General features: G+C 37.0%; 1 protein-coding gene across 1 annotated transcript in view; it reads right to left on the bottom strand.

The window, feature by feature from the left end:
- Positions 1-24074, bottom strand: part of DNAH11 (dynein axonemal heavy chain 11) — a 363428-nt gene that overhangs the window by 42054 nt on the left and 297300 nt on the right. Inside the window, exons 66-68 of the mRNA XM_063815260.1 lie at positions 16364-16568; positions 6467-6631; positions 4645-4785 (exon numbers count right to left, since the gene is read on the bottom strand). Coding sequence (XP_063671330.1) covers positions 4645-4785; positions 6467-6631; positions 16364-16568 — 511 coding nt within the window. The remainder of the gene's footprint in view (positions 1-4644; positions 4786-6466; positions 6632-16363; positions 16569-24074) is intronic.

Raw genomic sequence — 24074 nt, 5'->3', positions numbered from 1 at the left:
AAAATTCATGTATGTTTCATATACACCTTATACACATAGCCTGAAGTTAATTTTATACAATATTTTAAACAATTTTGTGCATAAAGTGCATGAGGTCAGGTGTAGAATTTTCCACTTGGGGCATCTTGTCAGCATTCAAAAAGTTTCGGATTTTGGAGCATTCTGGTTTTTGGATTAGGAGGCTCAATCTGTACTAACCTGATATTTACACTTTCTTAAAATCAGTTTTTCGTTTACATACTATAAAATGTGCCTATTACATGCACAGTTTGATGAGTCTTGACAAATAGATATATTCTAACAATAACCGTAGCAATCAAGATAAAGAACCTTTCTACTTACATTACCAGAAAAAGTTCTCATGTGCCTATTTACAGCCTATTCCCACCATCATCGCCAGCCCCAGTCAATTACTGACCTGCCTCTGTCACTGTAGAATAATTTTGCCTTTTCTATAATTTCACATAAATAGCATCATATGGTATATACTCCTCGGTATCTGGCTGCTTCTTTTCAACATAATCGTTTGGTGACATATCCATGTTGTTGTGTGTACCAACAATACATACCTTTATGTTTTGAGTAATAGCCCACTGTGGGAACATGCAAAATCTGCATGACTATTAATGTGTCAGTCCTTTGGATTGTTTTTAGACTTTGGCTTTTATGAATAAAGCGTCTATGAACATTTGTTAAGCTTTTTGCAGGCATACATTTTTATTTATCTTAGGTAAATGCCTGGAGTAAAAGTGTGAGATCATATTTTATAACTGTATATTTATCTTTACAAGAAACTGCCAAACTGTTTTCCAAAATGGTTTATTGCATTCCTTCCAGCAATGTGAGAGAGCTGTAGTACCATATCTGTGCTACACTTGCTATTAAGAGTCTTCTGAAACTTTAGCCATTCTGTGGGACATAGAATAAGACCTCATTCTGCTTTTATTTTGCATTTTTCTGATGCCTGATGAGCATTTTTAATGTGCTTGTGGATAATTCATATGTGTTATTATATGTCTGTTCAACTCTTATTACTGAGTTGTACAAGTTCTTTTTATATCCTGATACAAATTCTTTGTTTTATATATATGTATTGAGAATATTGTCTTTGCTTGTCTGTGGCCTACCTTTTCATCTTCATATCTTTTGAAAACCATAAACTTTTAAGCTTGATAAGGTTCAATTTATTAAGTTTTTATTTTCTATTGTGTCCTAAGAAACCTTTGCCTAACTCAAAGCCCTCTCTTATTTTTTTCCTAGAAAATGTATAGCTTAATAAATTCATTTTGAATTTTTTTATATAGTATAATAGTTTGAGGTTTATTTTATGTCATGTGGATATCCAATTGCTCCAGCACCATTTGTTGTAAAAACTATCCTTTCCTCATTGAATTGTCTTGGCACCCCTACTGAAAATCAATTGACCATGCATTTGTGGGTGTACTTCGGGATTCTCCAATCTGTTCCGCAGATCTATGCATTTTTCTTCAGGCCAGTACCACAACATCTTGATTCGTGTAGATATAAGTCTTAAAATCAGAAATTGTAAGTCTTCCAACACTGTTTTTTTTTCTTTTTCAAAATTGTTTAGCTATTTTAAGTCCTTTGAATTTTCACACAAATTTTCAGGATAAGCTTGCCAATTTCTACCAAAAGGAAAAAGGAAATGTCTTCTGGTATTTTGATTGGGACTGAATTGAATCTATAGATCAGTTTGGAGCGAACTGACATCTTAACAATATTGAGCATTCCAATTGATGAACATGGTGTATCTATTTAGTTAGGCCTTCTTTAATTTTTCTCAATAATATTTTGTAGTTTTTAGAATACAAACCTTGCATATATTTTATTAAAATTATTCCTAAAAAGCTTCATGGCTTTGGAAGCCACTGTAAATAGTGCTAAGACACTGATTTTATTTTCCACTTGTTTCTCATGTATAGGAATACAAGGTACATTGTATATCAACCTTACATCCTGCAACCCTGCTAAAAATTCACTTCTTAGTCCTGGCAGGGTTTTGGTGAGTTTCTTGGGATTTTCTATAGACATAATCAGGTCATCTGTGAAAAAACAGAGTTTTTCTTCTTCTTTGAAATCTCTTGCCTTCTATTGTCTTACTGTACCGACTATAACTTCCAGTGCAGCGCTGAATAGATGTGCTCAGAGAAAGATATCCTTGTCTTGTTCCTGATTTTAGGGAAAAGCATTCCATTTTCAACATTAAGTATAATGTTGGTGTAGATTTTTTCTAGATGCATTTTATCATGTTGAGAAGTTACCGTCTATTCATTAGTTGAGAGTTGGTTGTTTATTTTTAACTCATTTGTTGAAATTTTTCAAGTTCTTTGCATCAACTGAAATGACCATATGAGCTTTTTTTCTTTTATTCTGTTAACTTATTAATTACACTTCGTGATTTTTGAATGTTAAACCAATTTGATTCTTGGCATACATTCCACTTGGTCGTGATACATTGTGCTTTTTATATATGGTTGGATTCAATTTGCCAACATTTTCTGGAGGAGTTTACCAACAATGTTTACAAGGGGGACTGCCCAGTATTTTTCTTTTATTGTAATGCCTTAGTGTAGTTTTGGAATTTGGGCAATACTGGGCTGACACTGATGATTTAGTTTTACTCTTCTCCTCACACATGGTTACTTTCAAACTCCAACCACACTGTGCTTGTTAGAAGTTTTGCATACTAGTTCTGTACTGTTAGGAAACCTGCTAGTTATGCTTGATCCTTTCCTCTTTATTATTGCCCATAACCAGTCCATCTCCAAGAGCCAATGATTCCAGCTTCAAATCATATCTCAGGTCTGTTCACGTAACTCTGAGTCTTTTGTCATCACATCAGTTATCTGCCTGAAATCTTCCAGTGGCTTCTTGTTGCACACAGAATATAATCCCCAAATTCCACACACAGTGGTCTACAGAACTCTGCGTGATTCAGTCTTTCCCACCTCTCTAGATTCATTTCTTGCTACCTTTTCCCTTGCTCATTACCCTGCAGCCACAGAAATTCACTCACTACCTGGAATCCCTGAATTCTTTCATCTCACACATTTCTGTTTTCTCCAAACGCTCTTTACATAGCTAAGTCCTACTTATCCTTCAGAAATAAACGTTACTTCCTGTGGGAGGCCTTCCCTGAGCCCCCAGTAGAGCAGCCTCTCCACCTCTATCATTCTGTCTTACAATACTTTCTACTTTTATAAACAAATGTATGATCATAAAGGTGGAACTATATCTACGTGTACATATATATCTATATGTATCTACTATAGATATACCTCCACCCTTATGTTTTGTCCAAAACTATACACTCAAGTGACAAGCATCTGACATGATTGATCATAATAAACATTTGTCTAAAAACGGATGAACAGATGAACAGAATGAATGAGCACTGCCCAGCAGGCAGCAGCGTGGTACAAGGTATGGAGCATGGGCTTTGGAAACAGTTACAGGTTGAAATGCTGGCTCTTACAATAACAAATGTAAATTCTTGGGCAATTTATTTAAAGTTTGAAAATGTCATCCTTATTTTTTAAATGGGGATATGATATTTTTTATTGAGATGTAATAGGGATAAAGAATGAGCCAAAGTATAAAAATGCCTTGCATGTAATAGTGACTTAATAAATAGTTGTTCTTATTATTTTTCTTTCTTTAGCAAAGAAATATGAGCATTCTCTTTCCAAGACATATTTTCACAAAGACAAAATAGGAGCCTCAAGGAAAATTCCCTTAAAGAGTCTGCTGGCCAGGTGCGGTGGCTCACGCCTGTAATCCCAACACTTTGGGAGGCTGAGGCGGGCAGATCACGAGGTCAGGAGATAGAGACCATTCTGGCTAACACGGTGAAACCCCGTCTCTTCTAAAAATACAAAAAATTAGCCAGGTGTGGTGGCGGACGCCTGTAGTCCCAGCTATTCAGGAGGCTGAGGCAGGAGAATGGCGTGAACCCGGAAGGTGGAGCTTGCAGTGAGCCGAGATCACGCCACTGCACTCCAGCGTGGGCGACAGAGGGAGACTCCGTCCCAAAAAAAAAAAAAAAAAAATTAAGAGTCTGCTCAGGAGCAATACACCAATATAATATGATGCCGTATGCATAGTTTAATTACCTCAAAGCCTTACTGAAAATTATAAATGAAAATTCCTGAGAATAAGAATTTTGCTTTTGTTATTTTGTTAACCAGATCCTCATGACTCCTTACTGGGTACACCGATGGCTTAAAAATACATTCTGGCTGTGCGCGGTGGTTCAAGCCTGTACTCTCAGCACTCTGGGAGGCCAAGGAGGGGAGATCATTTGAGGTCAGGAGTTCGAGACCAGCCTGGGCAACGTGGCGAAACCCTGTCTCTACTAAAAATACAAAAATTAGCCAGGTGTGGTGGCGCACTCCTGTAGTCTCAGCTACTCAGGTGACTGAGGCATGAGAATTGCTTGAATATGGGAGGCAGAGGTTGCAATGATCACACCACTGCACTCCAGCCTGGGCTACAGAGTGAGACTCTGTCTCAATAATAGTAATAATAGTTATTATTATTATCAATAATAAAATAAATTCCAATTTTCCAGAAACAAATTGAACTCCTGAAGTTTTCCATATTTCTTAGCTCATTCAGCATTACCTTCAAAGAGAATTGGTAGAGGGGGTTGATTTTTTGGAGGTCATTAATAACAAAATAAAGAAGAGATGCTCTTGCTGCCACTGGTCTGTAACATTCTCGGGCCTCGTTGATTTTTCTTTCATTTTCTTTGGCTTCAATCACCTATGGTGGGATCAAACAAAATAAGTAACTTATTTACTCTTCATATTCTCTACGCATATCCAAGGAATGGAAGGACGTACCTGAAATGAAAAATTGTGAGTATTAAAATAGATAACATGCATGGCATCCATGTGCTCGAGCTTTTCTAAAATGATTACATTCATATTTTAAAATAATTTTTTTAATAAACTGAGTTTCAGTGAGAATGGACATAACTCTAGTGGTTTTCTAGGTTACAGATTAAACAAACCTAGTTGTTTTCAGTTCTACAGAATTTGAGTAATGTCACCTTCCTGCCTCCCCTCTCTCTTTCAAGGCTTAATAACCCAGCTATATCACCTCCCAGGGATGGCTCTTAAAAGTCTGCTGGGTCAATTCATTGCCAATAACTTCATTAGGCAACAAAGCATACAAAAGCAGTCAAGGTCAATAATATACCCAGTAACTTATGCTTACTAAAAAGCCTTAATATAGAGACTCTCATGCCTAATTCTAACTTTGCACTGGATCATCCATATGTCCATATATTTCCATTTAGTTTATCTTTATGTATTAGCCTCCGGGTACATTCAGAGAGATAATTAAAAAAGAAAAACCACCACCACCATCAACCAACATATCAGTTTTACCCAAGGCTCAAATATCTATTTCTTTTATCTAGGACTACTGCTGGTCCCATAGGATACAGTATTTTCCCCAACCTTCTCTATAGAGTTGACTCATAATATTTGTGTATAAAAGGAAATAAAATGTAGGGCAGAGAAGGAAGTCACTACATGGTGATATATTAAGAAGATAGGAAGACACATTTTAAGAGACAATTAGAAGTTAACTTCAAAGCTAAGTTAATTTACTTAATTGTTCTAACTTTACCATCTTAGGAGACACCTAATATTCACTTACTTGAAAAGACAGAGTAATTTGGGATTCCATTTCCTCGCTTACTTTAAGACAAATATAAAGGATGCGTAGTGACACAGCTTCTGCTGGGTAATTAATAGATTACTTAGTAATAAGGATATTCCAGAAAGCAAATAAGGGTCTAATTCACACTGAAACAATGGCATTTTAAGGGTTAACGGTCATTTGTGAAAGTCCAAAGTGCACATCACACATAAGGCATATTGGGACCCACGTTGGACATTAGCAGGAAGCCTATTTAATAAAAATTTCTACTGGCTTTTAGGAAATGTCATTTTGCTGGGGTGAATAGTGCATTTGAGTACAGCAAGAGATTATCCTTTGCTCAGTATCCTGCCACGGCAGGCATGTAAACAAAACTTTCACTCTAAGAATTTCTTTAAAATGTCCAACAGCTTGGAGAACCTGCAGAGAAACTGTAGGATATGAGTTTGGAAGAGCCGGATGCTAAGGCTTTTCAGATTTTCAGCCATAGAAGCCAGCAGGCCTCAGCTTTCTTCACATTTGGTCACCCAGGAAAAATAATAGCCGGACAGTGTCTAATTTGAATGAGATCTCTATGGAATTAGGAGAAGTACACATTCAACCATCTCCATCTCCATTTACAATCCTACACAGTCCAACTGCAGCTTATTAAATCACCTGAATTCCACACACTGGTCCTCTTAGAGGAATTACCAAGTCTGATTACAGTGCCCACCCCATATGTCTCATTCGAACAGACCATTAGAATCTGCCAGGCATCCTCTGCCCTTCCTACCTTGCGCTCTATCTCTGCCGCGGTGGCCTTTGTTGCCTCCAATCTCTCTACCAGTTTGGTGTCATCCAGAAAGCTTCCCTCTGCCGCAGAAAGGCGCAAAAGGAGATCGTCTTCCAGATACTTGAGCTCAATTTTAAAGTCATTTTGGTGCTTTGTCAATACCAACTAATAAAAACCAAGAAAAGTGTGGGAAATGGTGGTTAAGTACTTTTTTTTTTTTTTTTTTTTAGAGGAAGTCTTGCTCTGTCCCCCAGGCTGGAGTACAGTGGTATGATCTTGGCTCACTGCGACGTGTGCCTCCTGGGTTAAAGCGATTCTCCTGCCTCAGCCTCCCGAGTAGCTGAGATTACAGGTGCCTGCCACCACATCCAGCTATTTTTTTCTATTTTAGTAGAGACGGGGTTTCACCACGTTGGTCAAGCTGGTCTCGAACTCCTGACCTCAAATGATCCACCCACCTAGGCCTCCCAAAGTGCTGGCATTACAGGCGTGAGCCACTGCGCCTGGACAAGTACATGTTTTTAAACCAGAGTTTCCTTAATCACAAATTTCATGGAATCAGTATATAATAAAACACTCTTAACATTAAAATCATACCAATCACAATTTTTAGAAATTCTTTAAAAAACTTCAGAAGGTATGTTAAGATCTAGTTGCACTCCAGGGTGCAGAGTATAAATGCTTAACAATAATTTAACATCATGAACCACAGGAAGAATCTGTTTAAGAAAACATCAGAAACTTCTGGTTTCTGCTCAGACATATAAAGGCTTAGAAGTCTCATTTCCGTTCTCAAAATAGGAAAAAAACTCATCAACAATTCTTCCTACATACATCAGACAATGGAGGTCACAGGACAAATTGCCATCCTAAAAACAGGCAAACACAGAGAATCACAGCTTCTAGGGAACACTGACATGCAAGTAGAGCTTGAATTAAAACTTCAGAGGGGCCCAGTCTTCGTAGTCTCTACACTTCTTTGAGTTTTACCTCCAGGAAATGCCATCCGGTTCTTACAGTGAAGGTCAGATAAAATCTACATCAGCTCTGGGCTAAGGATGGGAAAAGTAACCATTATGACATAAGCTCAGAGGGAAAGTAACCATTTTAAATATGTCCAGAACTTTCTGTTCTCTTTAACCAAAGCCTGCCCACAAGGGAAACTACTTGGCCAGTGCCTAATATGACCTGGATGTATTAATCTGTTCTCAAGGTGCGATAAAGGACTTCCTGAGACTGGGTAATTTAAAAAGAAAAGAGATTTAATTGACTCATAGTTCTGTATAGCTGGGGAGGCATCAGGAAACTTATAATCACGGTGGAAGGGAAGCAAACATGTGCTTCTTTCCTTGGCGGCAGCAGAGAGAAGTGCCCAGCAAAGGGGGAAAAGCCCCTTATAAAACCATCAGATCTTACGAGAACTCACTCACTATCACAAGAACAGCATGGAGGAAACCAATCCCATGATTCAGTTACCTCCCACTGGGTCCCTGCCACAACATACGGGGATTATGGGAACTACAATTCAAGATGAGATTTGGGTGATGTCACAGCCAAACCATATCACTGGGGAAGGCAGAATTCCTGTCCTTTAAAAAAGGCTAAGTAACTCTTCTGAAGGCCACATCCCAGTGATTCAGGGCTCCTAAAAAACCCTGAGATTTAATTATAAGATAAAAGAATGCTTCCCCTCCATAATATCTTACCAACACATTGACAGACTCCAGTATAATATCAGTGGATTATAACTGAGAGATTTGCAAAGCACAGATTCTATTTAAAAATCAGTTTTTAGGGAAACCTAAGGACAACAAGGGAGACAAAAACAAGGACACCAGGTAAAACTGAAGCTAAATGAACATGAAACACAGCCTTAACTCCTAGCCCTAGAAACATAAAACCTCACACTAAAGCGCTATTTACTTTTGTGACAGTTATCTAATACATCATGTCTGGTTTTCAAGGTTTTCAACAAATAAGTACAAGGTATACTTAGAGGCAAAAAAAAAAAAAAAAAAGAAGAAGAAGAAGACAGAACACAAGCCTCAGAACAAGACTCAGATGTGGCAGAAATTTTGGAATTATCAAACTGGGAGTTAAAAATAACTACTTAATGTGCTAACGGGTTTAATGGAAAAGTGAACACCATGCAAGACCACATGGGCAATGTAAGTAGAGATAGAAACTCAAAGAATGAAAAGGAAATGCTAGAAATAAAAAACAACCTAACAAAAATGAAGAATTTTTTTTTCTTTTTCTTTTTTTTTTTTTTTTTGAGACAGAGTCTCCTCTGTCGCCCAGGCTGGAGTGCAGTGGCGCCATCTTGGGTCACTGCAAGCTCCGCCTCCCGGGTTCACGCCATTCTCCTGCCTCAGCCTCCCGAGTAGCTGGGACTACAGGCTCCCGCCACCACACCTGGCTAATTTTTTGTATTTTTAGTAGACATGGGGTTTCACCGTGTTAGCCAGGATGGTCTCAATCTCCTGACCTTGTGATCCACCTGCCTTGGCCTCCCAAAGTGCTGGGATTACATGCGTGAACCACCGTGCCCGGCTGAAGAATGTTTTTGATGGGCTCATGAGTAAACTAGACACAGTGACAAGAATCAGTATGCTTAGACATATGTCAGTAGATACTTGAAAAAAAAAAAAAGAATAAAAATTAAAAAGGAAAGAATATCCAAGAACTGTGAGATGCTTACAAGGAGAAGAAAGAAAAAAAATGAGCAGAAGAAAGATTGGAAATAATGGTAGCTAAAAATTCTTCAAAATTAATGAAAGATACCAAACCATAGATCCAGGACACCCATAGCACATTAAGCAGGATAAATGCCAAAAAATCAACTCCTAGTCATTTCATATTCAAACCGCATAATATCAAAGACAAAGACAAAATCTTGAAAGAGTCCACAGGAAATAAATTACCTTATCTACGAAGGAACAAGGATAAGAATTACATGGAACTTCTCTTGAGAAACTATGCAAAAAGGAGAGTTGAGTAAAATATTTAAAATGTTTAAGGAAAAAAACAATCAACAAATAATTTTGTATCTTATAAAATTATCCTTCAAAAGTAAAGTGTAATAAAAGCTTTCTTAGACCAAGGAGACTGAGGGATTTTGTTGTCAGTAGACCTGCCTTACCAGAAATGTTAAAAAGAAATTTCTTCATAGAGAAGAAAAATGATATAGGTCAGAAACTCACATCTATGTAAAGAATGAAAGAGTACTAGAGAAGGAGTAAATGAAGATAAAATGTTAGTTTATTAATTGAGCTGTCTGTTCAAAACAGTAATAATAGCATATAGTCACTGATTATAACTTATGGATAAATGAAATGAATGAAAGCATTGTTATAAAGGATGAGAGGGAGGAAATGAGAATGTCTATTAAAAGATAACTGCATTAACAATGAGGCAGTAGTGTTACTTGAAAATGGAATTAGAGGCTGGGCATGGTGGCTCATGCCTGTAATCCCAGCACTTTGGGAGTCTGAGGCAGGTGGAACACCTGAGGTCAGGAGTTTGAGACTAGCCTGACCAACATGGCAAAATCCCATCTCTACTAAAAATACAAAATTAGCTGGGCATGGTGGTGCATGCCTGTAATCCCAGCTACTCGGGAGGCTGAGGCAGGAGAATCGTTTGAACCCAGGAGGCAGAGGTTGCAGTGAGCCGAGATTGTGCCATTGCACTCCAGCCTGGGCAACAAGAGTGAAACCTCATCTCAGAAAAAAAGAAAAAAAAGAAAAAAGAAAATGGAGTTAGATTAGTTGTAAATGTATATTGCAAATGCTAAGGTAACCACTAAAAATTTTTTTTAAAGAAATACAATTTATACTGTACTTATATATAGCAATATATTTTGCTAAGAGAGAAGAGACATTGGAATCATATAAAATGCTTAAAACCAAAGAAGGCCAAAGAGAAGGAAAAGAAAAATTATTACAAATACAAAATACATATATCATATTGTAATATATAAATATTACAGCTATATATAGAGAGAGAGAGCAAGTGAGCGAGAGCGAGCACGCAATATATATAGCTAAGACAGAAGACACTGGAATCACAGAAAGTGCTCAATTAAAACCAAAGATGGCAGAAGAAGAGAAAAAGACAAAACTAGTGAGAAACAAGTATAATGAATAAAAACCAATAAAAATACGGTAGATATTGATCTAATTATAGCAACAATCTCTTTAAATATGAATTATATTGACACAGTAGATAAAAAACAAGACCTAACTATCTGTCTATAAAACCCACTTTAAATATAAAAATTAAAAGTAGAGAGAGAGAGAAAGATGGAGAAAGATATATCATGCTAACACTAATCGAAAGAAAGCTGGGGTGGCTGTATTAAGACAAAGTAGTTATCAGAATAAGAAAAATTATTAAGGACAAAGAAGTGCATTACATAGTAAAAGGGTCTACTCTCCCTGAAAGCATAATAGTCTTTTTTTTTTTTTTGAAACAGAGTCTCACTCTGTCGCCCAGGCTGGAGTGCAGTGGCGCAATCTCAGCTCACTGCAAGCTCTACCTCCTGGGTTCACGCCATTCTCCTGCCTCAGCCTCCCGAGTAGCTGGGACTACAGGCACCCGCCACCATGCCCAGCTAATTTTTTTTTTTGTATTTTTAGTAGAGATGGGGTTTCAGCATGTTAGCCAGGATGGTATCGATCCCCTGACCTCGTGATCCGCCCGTCTCGGCCTCCCAAAGTGCTGGGATTACAGGCGTGAGCCACTGCATCCGGTTGAAAGCATAACAATCTTTAATGTGTATGCACCTAATAATGGAGTGTCAAAATACAGAAGGCAAAAACTAAGAACTGCAAGGAGAAATAAACAAGTCCACAATTATAGCTGGACAATTCAAAACCCTTGTATCATAATTGACAGATACAGCAGGCAAAAAATCAGCAAGGATATAGTTGAACTGTGCAACATCATCAATCAACCGGATCGAATGTCACTGACAGACTACTTCATCCACTTACAGAAGAATATACATTTTTCTCAAGCTCACATGGAACATTTGCCAAGATGGACCAAGCAACACACCAAAAAGGTTTAAAAGAAGAGAACTCATACAAAGTATATTCCAGACCACAACAAAATTAAATAAGAAATCAGTAACAGAACGCTTAAAATTCAAAAATATTTGGAGATTAAACAACACAGTTTAAAATAACACATGGGTCAAAGAAGAAGTCTCAAGAAAAACTTAAAAATATTTTGACATAAATGCAAACAAAAATACAACATATCAAAATTTGTGAGATTCAGCAAAAGCAGTGGTTAAAGGGAAATTTATAGCATTGAATGCATATATTAGAAAAGTAGAGAAGAAAACCTAAAGGTATTTATCTAAGCTTTTACCTTAGAAAATTAGATAAAGGAGCAATGTGAACCTAAAGCAAGCTTATAAATACATAATAAAAATCAGAGCAGAAGTCAGTAACATTTTAACCAGAAAATCAATAGAGAAAATAAAATCCAAAGCTGATTATTTGAAAGGATCAACAGAATTTATAATACTCTAGCCAGGCTAGCCAAGAGACAAGAGAAGGCACCAATTACTAGTATGAGAAATGAAAGAGGGGCATAAATACCAATTCCATGAATATTAAAGGATAATAAAAGAATCTTATAAATCATTATATGCTTACAAATTTGATAACTTAGATGAAGTGAATTGATACTTTGGAGGGCAGAATCTACCAAAAATACATACATAATCTGAAAAGGCCTATATGCATTAAATAAATTAACTCAATAATTAATAACCTTTCAAAACAGAAAGCACCAGGTCCAGATGATTTCACTGGAAGAAAAGAGTTAAGGGAGAAATAGTATCAATTCTCTACATTTTTTCTAGAAAATAGAAGCAGAGGGAACATTTCCTATCTCATTCTATAGGGCAAGCATTACCCTAAGACCAAAACCAGATAAACCCATTACAGGAAAAAACAAAAAAACTACAGACCGATATCTCTGATGAGCATAGTTGTGAACATCCTCAAAAAATTAGCAAGTCAAATCCAACAATGTACAAAAATAATTAAACACCATGACCAAGTGGGATTTATTCCAGGTATGCAAGTCTGGTTCAAAAGTGAAGTAATGATATATAACAAGCTAAAGAAGAAAAATGTAGTCATATCAATAGATGCAGAAAAAACATTTGATAAAATTTAACAGTAATTTAATGATAAAAAACTCTCAGCAAATTAGAAATAGAGGGGAACTTTCTTAACTTGATAAAGAAGATCTAAAAGAAGAGAATCATAGCTAACATTGTACTTAATGGTGAGAAGCTAGATGCTTTTGCCGTAAGATCAGGAACGAGGCAAGGTTCCACTCCTACTCAACATTGTATTAGAAGTCCTAACTAATGCATTAAGACAAGAAAAGGAAATTAAAGGTATATGGAATGGGAAGGAAGAACAAAAAAGTGTCTTTGTTCACGCATGACATGATAATCTATGTGGAAAATCCCAAAGTATGAACGTAAGGCCTCTTGCAACTAATAAGCAGGTATAGCACATTTGCAGGATACAGATTAATATAAAAAAGCCATTGCTCTTCTATACACCAGCTTTAAACAATTGGAATTTGAAATTTAAAACACAATGCCATTTACATTAGTACCAAACAAATGAAACACTTAGGTATAGATTTCACAAAGTATGTTGAAGATCTGTCTGGAGGACTAAAAATCTCTGATGAAAGAAATCAAAGATCTAAACAATGGAGAGATATTGCATGATCATGAATAGGAAGTCTCAATATTGTTAAGCCATTCTGAATATTGTGAAGCCATTATTGTTAAGTCATTCGTTTCTGAAATTCAACACAATATTATTCAAAATATCTGTACATTATTTTATAGATGTTGAAAATCTGATTCTAAAGTTTATATTAAAAATCATAAGATCCAGAATCATCAAAAATATACAGAAAAACAAAGTCAGAGAATTGACACTACTTGGCTTCCAGAGTATCAAGCTACAGTAATCAAGGCGGTGTGATATTGATAAAAGGACAGACAAACAGATCAATGGAATGAAATAGAGAACGCAGAAATATGAATAGATCCAACTGATCTATTCATATGAAATATGGCCAACTGATCTTTAACAAGGATCAAAGGCAATTTAAGGGAGAAAATATAGTCTTTTCAACAAATGATGCTGAGACAACTAGATAGCCACAGGCAAAAGAATGAAGGTGAACCCCTACTTCACACCATGTACAAAAATTAACTCAAAATATACAACAGAGCTAAATGTAAGAACCAAAACTACACAACTCCTAAGAGAAAACATAAATCTTCACCAACTGTCAGTTAATGATTTCTTAGATATGATACCAAAAAACAAGCAAGAAAAAATAAACTGAACATTACCAAAATTAAAAACTTTTGTGCTTCAAAGGACACCAACAAGAAAGTGAAAAGACAGCCCACAGAATGGGAGAAAATTTTTATAAGTCACAGATCCAATAAGAGTCTGACATTCAGAACACAAGAACTCCTGCAACGTTTTTATGCTAACATAAAAAAAAATACTATTTTCTTATAGGTCTGGTGGTGCCTTGATTACAGACACGGTCCCTGATCCAGCTTGGCAATTAGTGCACAAGGCAGCAAGCCAGCAGTCCTTTGAACTCTGACTTGGTGGATGACTCACTCCTGGCATGTTGCAGTTCCACTGAAAGTGAGCACATTTGTAAGGCGGCCTCAGGGAACCATATCCACTCATACCCAGCCTTGATCCCATGGCTGTCTTTGCCTACATGGCAACTGCTGCAGTGGCAAATCCAAGTAAAGCAGCCTCACAGAGACTATGAGCATGGACCAGAATTTCTTGCATGGGTTAGTAAAATATGATTGCTGGACCCCCAACCAGAGTTTCTCATTTAATGGGATCTGGGGTGTGGCCAGATAATTTGCATTTAAAGTGTATTTGTATCAGCACCAGCTGATGGTGATGCTGCTGTTCCAGGACCCCCAGTTTGAGAACCACTGATTTATACCAGGGTGGCAATCGTTTTCTGGAAAGGGCCAGATAATAAATACTTTTGGCTTTGTAGGCCATAAGGTATCTGTTGCAACTACTCAACTCTGCCATTATAGTGCAAAAGCAGTCATAGACAATATGTAAATATATGAACAAGTCCGTTTTTTGTTTGTTTTTGTTTTTGTTTGAGACAGAGTCTTGCTCTGTCCTCCAGGCTGGAGTGTAGTGGCACTATCCCGGCACACTACAACCTCTGCCCCTGGGTTCAAGTGGTTCTTGTACCTCAGCCTCCTCAGTAGCTGGGGCTACGGTTGCACACCACCACACTTGGCTAATTTTTTGTATTTTTAGTAGAGATGGGGTTTTGCCATGTTGGCCAGGCTGGTCTCAAACTGGCCTCAAGTGATCTACCCTCAAGTGATCCAGCCTCAGCTTTCCAAAGTGTTGGTATTACAGGTATGAGCCATTGTGTTTGGCCATGGCTGTGTTTTAATAAATTTTATTAACAAAAAGAGGTGGCAGGCCAAATTAGGCATGGAAGCCACAGTTTGCAGACCCCTGATTTATACTAAGAAAAAGTATTCTAGCTTACTTTTTCAAAATATGAATAATGTTGTTCATCTGTGTGAAGAAATCCTTTCAAGTTCCAAAATGTAGGCCATAAATCTCTAACATCTGAAATATAAATCCTTGTTTTAATTCTTAATATATCTCATTTAAATTTTTGAGACACACTATTGCCAAATTTGCCCAGGTTAGCACATAAATTCTTTTTATTTTTCACATCACCGTTTCAATACTCAAATTTATTGTTAGAAAGCTGGGCACAGCATGGCCGCGTGTGGTGGCTCATGCCTGTAATCCCAGCACTTTGGGAGGCTGAGGCTGGAGGATCACAAGATCAGGAGTTTGAGACCAGCCTGGCAAATATGGTGAAACCCTATCACTACTAAAAATACAAAAATTAGCTGGGCGTGGTGGTGCATGCCTGTAGTCCCAGCTACTCGGGAGGCTGAGGCAGAAGAATCGCTTGAACCCAGGAGGCGGAGGCTGCAGTGAGCCGAGACCGTGCCACTGCACTCCAGCCTTGGTGACAGAGCAAGACTCTGTCTCAAAAAAACAAAACAAAACAAAACAAAACAAAAAAAACCTGAGCATAGCATTCCTTTATAGTTTTTAATCTGCGTGTAGTTATATGCCTTTGTCTTCTCTTACTTGCCTTTTATCTTTTATTCTTCACTAGTTCTTATGGAAATATATCTACTATATCACTTCCTCACCCCTTCTTGCCAAAGAACTAGCTTTTGTATTTTGTTAATCTTTTCTGTCTATTTTCTATGTCAGTATTTTCTGATTTTATCTTTATTATTGCCTTTCTTCTATATTTTAAGGCTATGTTGCTTTGTTTTCTGTATATAACACTAAATTTAATTATTTTCAGCATTGTTTCTTAATATACTTAGGGCCATAAATGTCCCTTTGAATACTAGTCACAACTAGCTACCAGGTCCTTAATTTTTCCAAGCTTGCTTCATTATACCTCTTTTTCATTCTTTAGCCCAGGCTAAATTAGTCGATTACATTCCAACATACCTGGGCACATACCTCTATTTTACATGACTCGTATGCCTCTTTGTTTGCCCTCAAACAAGATCCAGAGCCACCCTATCTCCTACGTGTGGCATAAACGTAACAATCTAGCATTTATGAAGAGCAACTTTGAATTGTTTAACTTTTAACATGTATACTTATTTTTCCCAATTAGATTGCAGGATTCTAGAGGGCAGGAATCCTATTTTATACTTCCATGTCTAGCACTATGATTTGTGCAAAGCAAATGCCGACTAAGTGTTGGTGGTGACGTAAACATTTTTACCTTAAGTTTCTCCAAATCTGGCCTTTCAATACTGACAACCTCTGCCAGCAGCTGGGCTTCTAGACCATCTTCTGTGACTGTGAAATTGAGGAGAGTTGTCTGAGCTTGTAATTCCGGCTTATAGTGAGGATTTGCCAATTTTGTGTGAAGGATAAGGCGAAAGTTCTTGTTAAATTCACATTCTTTATCTCCAATCCTGATATACCTAAACGGAGCAAAACACAGACTTTCAGGAGACTCCTATGACCCATAACTGATACTACGGTGTCATTCCATTCCTGTATTCTTATAATGGACCTTGGCCAGAAGCTCAGGTGATTGAGAATTTTTCAGCTACTCCCAAATTTCCTAAACTACAGCAGGATCAGCAATCACCCACCAAATCTCTATATGATTTAGTTTCCTCATATGTGAAATACTGACAATAATAGTACTCACCTCATAGTGTCACTGTAACAACTAAATACAATCATATAAAAGACCTATAACAACAAATATTAGCTTTTATTATTATACAGTAAGTCCTTGATGTAATTGACAAACTTGCAAACTGTGACTTTAAGCAAAACAACATATGAAGAAACCAGTTTTACCACTGACTAATTGATATAAACAAGAGTGAAGTTCCTATGGCATGTTCCTGGTCACAAAAACATCAAACTTCTGAATAAAGGCCTCAAACACTTCTAATATTAAACACTGAAATAAATGTGAGCTACATATACATTTAAAAAGGTTAATAAAAACAAGATAATTATTTACTCAATTTTTGGTGCATTAGTGAGAAATGGTGGGCATAGAGGGGGCAGGTTAAATTGAGAAATAAATGTGTACAAAGCAGAAAATCTTAAGCAGCACCTCCTACCACCACACAGTTCAAAAGCAATGACAGATCTGGCAGGCTTGAGAAGGGCTTTTGTAGTGCAATGTTCAGTGTCGTGCATTTGTATGATTATCATCTAATTTACAAATTTTTATTTGACAATAGTTTGTATTCACTCATTCATTCCTTTTCTAACCCACTGATTCCAGTTCGGGCTCACGGGTGGCTGGAGACTACCCTGGAAGCTCAGGGCACCAGGTGGGAACCAGCCCTGGACAGGATGTCATCCCATGGCAGGGCCACTCACACACCCCCACACTCACTCACTCACACTGGGACCATATATAGACATTCCAGCTCACCTAACGGGCACAGCTGTGGGATATGGGAGGAAGCAGGAGGAAAAGAGAAAACTCAGGCAGACATGGGGAACGTGTGCAAACTCCACACAGACAGTGGTCCCAGCAAGCAGGAAGTGGTTTTTTTTCCCTCATCAACATTAGCATGAAAGGATGTTATTTCAGGGCCAGCTGTACTTTCTCTGATTAAACATACATTAAATGTTGCAGTTCTTTAAGGATAAGATGTGTATGTATGTGTTTATGTATATCTGTATATATATGTATAATGCATCTTAAGTATGTATTTAATATACTTCTGTATCTTAAATAACATTAAAATATTTTATTTTTATAAAGATGAAATATTAAAAACACATATATTCTTTTTTGTGTGTGTGTGACAGTGTCTCACTCCTTCACCCAGGCTGAAATGCAATGGTACAATTTTGGCTCACTGCAACCTCCACCTCCTGGGTTCAAGTCATTCTTATGCCTCAGCCTCCTGAGTAGCTGAGATTACAGGTGCATGCCACCACGCCCAGCTAATTTTTGTATATTTTTAGTAGAGATGGGGTTTTGCCATGCTGGTCAGGCTGGTCTCGAACTACTGACCTCAGGTGATCCACCTGCCTTGGCCTTCCAAAGTGCTAGGATTACAGGTGTGAGCCATCTCACCTGGCCCAAAACACATATATTTAAAAAATTACTTTCCAGTACTTTCTGCATTGGCTTCCTGTAACTGCAAATCCTTGTCTGCCTCAACATCTCTACTTAACCCTTTCCTCTGAAAATTATTTCTGTAAATAGTCACTAGGCTAATTCTATTCAAAACTCCCAGCTTAATTCATGTTATTTTTTAAATTTAAGGGTACATAGTAATCATATGTATTTATGGGGTACATGAGATGTTTTCATGCAAGCTTCATGGTCTCTTTCCTGCTAGGAACCTGCTATGAGGATCTAGTAAAGGGGGAGCTTTCTAATTCATGCAAGAGATGGAGAAGCCAAAACCACGAATACTGGAACTTCTCAAAGCGGCCTAAGCTGCTTAGAGTGAAACTTCTTATGAGGCCTAGAGGCATGGCTGCAGCAAACAGTCTCGGCTCAGTCTTCTATTTTACCTTACATATGAAAATTTTGGATTCTTCATTATTAAGTGTATAAAATATTTAAATTGTATAGATGTCATGATAGAAAATTAGCCAGAGCCCAATTATTTTAATTGAAATTATTTTAATAGCCATGAGAAAAAAATATTTATTGCCTATCTCATTGACTTCCAGGTGAGATGTTATTTCACTGAATTTGTCAATTTTGAACAACTGGGTAAATTCTAAAGAAAAGATGTTCTATCGCATTCAGACAGGGCTCCTTTTTATCGAAATGTCACAATATTAGCAACAATTTTTAATTTGAGGAGTGATATCCAGAATGCCATAAAGTGGCAATGTTTTCTGTGGTTCTTGGAGGATGTTTTATAATTGTGTCTTGCTCAGAGATTAGGTCTCTTGTGTCTATGGTAAGGAAAGTGCCTCTGAACCACTGGCTGTGTTATTTGACTGGAAACATTTTTAATGAGACAACTGGTTTTAATGTGAAAAGACTATTTAAAAATTAAAATTTTCTTACATTACTAAAGCTTTTGTTGCCTGAATATGAATTTAAAATCCCAAAGGACTGATCAGACTTATGACCTACTGTCTTCATCTAATTCTCAAATGTTGTTTTCCCTGCAGAGCGATCTTACACTGACAACAAAAACCTTCAGAGTTGTTGATTAAGTGTCTAAACTTGAAAAAATTCTGCCAGATAAGCCACTTTTGAAAACCCTATTAGTTGAATGGTGAATTTATTCACTTTATTCGGTTTGGATTTGTTTTTACCTTGTCAGTACCTCCTACTATTTAATTGTTTTCCAACAGGAGAATAAGCAATTCAGCTAGCAACCCTCTTCTGCCCAAGCCAGTATATACCTGTGCATTACATACGTCCCCTTTTTTGTTTTTGAAACGGAGTCTCGCTCTGTCGCCCATGTTGGAGCGCAGTGGCGTGATCTCGGATCACTGAAAGCTCCGCCTCCTGGGTTCACGCCATTTTCCTGCCTCAGCCTCCTGAGTAGCTGGGACTACAGGCGCCCACCACCACGCCCAGCTAATTTTTTGTATTTTTTAGTAGAGACAGGGTTTCACCATGTTGTCCAGGCTGGTCTCAAACTCCTGACCTCGTGATCTGCCCCCCTCAGCCTACCAAAGTGCTGGGATTACAGGCGTGAGCCACCATACCCGGTTGGCATCAACTTTTAATATAGTGATTTATTCTTCCATCTATTCAGCCAATAAATATGTATTCAATCATGTTTCTACAATTTGATAGGCAAACAATGATCAAACATCTGTACAAGTGAAAGATGGGTAAAAGAACTAAATAAACATTTCTCCAAAGAAGAAACACAAATGACCAATAAGCATATGAAAAGATGCTTAATATCATTAGTCACCAGGGAAATGCAAATCAAAGCCATAGTGAGGTACCAGTTCACACCAATGAGAATGACTATAATAAAAAAGCAAAGACAGCAACAAGTGTTGGTGAGGACATGGAGAAACTGGAGCCCTCATACACTGCTAATGGGAACATAAAATTGTGCAACCACATTGGCAAGCGGTTTGGCCATTCCTTAAAATTAGCATGGTGTGGTGGCACATACCTGGAGTCCCAGCTACTTAGGAGGCTGAGGTGGGAGGATCACCTGAGCCTTGGGAGGTCGAGGCTGCAGTGAGCTGTGATCAGGCACTCCAGCCTGGGCACTCCAGCCTGGGCAACAGAGACCCTGTCTCAAAAATAAATAAATAAATAAATAAATAAATAGTTTAAAAATCCAAACAATGAAATATCATGGAAAAACCCACAATTACTTTTGCACCGACCTAATATTTGGCCATAGAATGGAGTATTGATACATGCTACGACACAAATGAAACCTGAAAATGTACAAAGTGAAAGAAGTCACAAAAGATCACATATGATCTGACTCCACTTATGTGAAATGTCCAGAACAGGCAAACAAAGACAGAAAGATACAGCAGTTTCCATTTTAAAACAGATTGTGTTGATGTTGGCCCAACTCTGTGAATATACTAAAAACCACTGAATTACACACTTTGAGTGGGTGAATGATATAATATGTGAGTTATATCTTGATAAGGATGCTACCAAAAAAATGGAACAATTATCAAGAGGTCAAATCATTAACATTTGGGCTTTTGTCAGTCTGTAAGTTACCATGCTAATACAGTTTCTCAGAGGTTCATGCTTGTCTTTTGAGCACAGCAATGTGTATCACAGGATAATCTTGTTTGATAAGGACATCTTTCTAAATTAACCTGCCTCTTTTGACTGACAATCTATTCAAATATGTCTACAGTGGAGAGCATCATCAAAATTTCTTCTATTATTTGAGTTTCCTCTTTCCAAGGATTTCCAAAATGATCTCACAAGCAGCTTTGAGAAAATCTTTGTTAGTGCTATTCACTGTATAGTTCACGGCTAGTTCTTTTGACTCAGCCTAACTTCAGGATTTGTATGACTGACTCTTTTAAAAACTGTTTTTAATTGACACAAAATTATACATATTTATGGGGCCCCATGAGATGTTTCAATACATGTATACATGGTATAATGATTGAATCATGGTATTTAGCATATCCATCATCTCACTGATCATTTCTTTGTGGTGGGAATATTCAGAATATTCTAGTCATGTTGAAATATGCACTATAATATTGTTTACTATAGTCACCCTACTGTGCTATAGAACACCAGAATGTATTCCTCCTAACTAAAAACCACTGAATTGCATACTTCAAGTGGTCAAATGGTATATAGTATGTCAATTATATCTTGATAATGGTGTTACCAAAAAAAAGTAACGATGATCTATTAAAATGACCAATGGGCAATTTTGTAACCATTGATCAATCTCTCCCCACCATCCCCCCTCCTTTTACCTCCCCTGCCTCTGGTAACCATTTCTCTACTCTACTTCTGAGATCAGCTTTTTTAGATAACACGAATGAGAGCATGCAGTATTTGTCTTTTTATGCCTGACTTATTTCACTTAACATAATGCCCATCAGGTTCATCCATGTTGCCACAAATTGCAGGATTTTATTCTTTTTTATGACTGAGTAGTATTCCATTGTGTATATATACCATACTTTCATTACGCATTCAATTGTTGATAGGTTGACTCCAGATCTTGGCTAATGTGAACAATGCTGCAATAAACATGCAAGTGCAGATATCTTTTTGACAAGCTGATTTCATTTCCTTTTGATACATCATAGTAGAACTGCTGGATCATATGGTAGTTCTTAGTTTTTCGAGGAATCTCTACACTCTTTTCCATAATGGCTATACCGATTTACACTTCCACCAATGGTGTATAAGCATCCCCTTTTCTCCACATCCATTCTAGCAATTGTTTTTTGTCTTTTTGAGAATATCCATTCTAATTGGGGTGAAATGATATCTCATTGTGGTTTTGATTTGCATTTCCCTGATAATTAGTGATGTGGAATATTTTTCATGTACCTGTTGGTCATTTGTATGTCTTCTGAGAAATGTCTATTCAAGTCCTTTGCCTGTTTTAGAATCACATCCTTTTCTTTTTTTTGCTACTAAATTGAGTTCCTTATATATTCTAGATATTAAGCTCTTGACTGTCAGAAGCATATTTTGAACATATTTTCTCCCATTCTGCAGGTTGTCTCTTTACTCTGTTGATTATTTCCTTTGTTGTGCAGAAGCTTTTTAGTCTGATGTAATCCCATTTGTCTATCTTTGCTTTTGCTGCCTGAGTCTCTGAGGTCTTACCCCAGAAATCTTTGTCCAGATCAATGTTATAAAGCATTCCCCCAATGTTTTCTTCTAGTAGTTTTATAGTTTCAGGTATTACATTTAAGTCTTTCATCTACTTTGAGTTGATTTTTGTCATTGATGATAAACAGGGGTCTAGTTTCATTTTTCTGCATGTGGTTATCATTTTTCCAGCACCATTTATTGAAGAGATTGTTCTTTCCACAATGTGTATTCTTGGTAACTTTGCTGAAAATCAGTTGACTATAAGTGTGTGATTTCTGGGTTTTTTATTCTGTTTCATCTGTCTATGTGTTTGTTTTTACACAAGTGCCATGCTCTTTTGGTGATACAGCTTTGTAGCATACTTTGAAGTCAGGTAGTGTGATGCCTCTAGCTTTGTTCTTTTTGCTCAAGATTGGTTTGGCTATTTGGAGTCTTCTCTGATTCCATATAAATTTTAGGATGGTTTTCTCTGTTTCTGTGAAGAATGTCGTTGGTATTTTCATAAGGATTACATTGAATGTGTAGATCACTTTGGGTAGTATGGACAGTTTTACAATGTTAATTCTTTCAATCCATGAACAGGAAATATCTTTCCATTTGTCTGTGTCCTCTTCAATTTATTTCATCAATGGTTTATAGTTTTCTTTGTAAGGATTTTTCACCTCCTTGGTTAAATTTCTTAGGTTTTTAATTTATTTGGTAGCTTTTGTAAAGGGAATTGCTTTCTTGAATTTTCAGATAATATTGGTGTATAGAAACACTACTGATTTACGTATGTTGATTTTGTATCCTACAACTTTACTGAATTTGTTTATTAGTTCTAACATTTTTTTTTTTTTTTGAGGAGTCTTTGGGGCTTTCTATATATACAATCATGTCATCTGCAAACAGGGACAATTTGACTTTCTTCTTTCCAATTTGGATGCCCTTTATTTCTCTTACTTACTTGCTGCCTAGAACTTCCAGTATTGTGCTGAATAGAAGTGGTGGAAGTGAGAATCCTTGTCTTGTTTCAGATTTTACAGGAAAAGCTTTCAGTTTTTCCCTGTTTAATATGTTAGCTGTGGGTTTGTCATATATGGCCTTTATTGTTTTGAGGTATGTTCCTTCTATACACAATTTGTTGAGAATTTTCCTCATGAAAGGATCTTGAATTTTATCGAAGCTGTTTTCTGTGTTGATTAAAATAATTGTATGTTTTTTCCCCTTGATTCTGTTAATGTGATGTATCACATTTATTGATTTGTGTATGTTGAACCACTCTTGCATTCCCGGAATAAATTCCACTTGGACATAGTGAATGATCCTTCTAATGTGCTGTTGAATTTTGATTGGTTTTATTTTGTTGAAGATTTTTATAGCTATGTTTATCAGGCATATTGGCCCATAAATTTTTGTGTATGTCCTTATCTGGTTTTAGTATCAGGGTGATGCTGGACTCAGGTTGAGTTTGGAAGAACTCCCTCTTCTTTTTTTTTTTTTGGAATAGTCTGAAAAGGATTGGTATTAGTTCTTCTTTAAATGTTTGATAGAATTCTGCAGTAAATGCATCAGGTCCTTGGCTCTTCTTTGATGGGACACTTTTGACTACTGATTCAACCTCATTTCTCATTATTAGTTTGTTCAGATTTTCTGTCTCTTCATGATTCAATTTTGATAGGTTATACATGTCTAGGAATTTATC

The sequence above is a fragment of the Pan troglodytes genome, chromosome 6 (genome assembly GCF_028858775.2).
Source record: "Pan troglodytes isolate AG18354 chromosome 6, NHGRI_mPanTro3-v2.0_pri, whole genome shotgun sequence".
NCBI classification, from domain to species: Eukaryota; Metazoa; Chordata; class Mammalia; order Primates; family Hominidae; genus Pan; species Pan troglodytes.
This window is presented reverse-complemented; position numbering and strand designations above follow the sequence as displayed.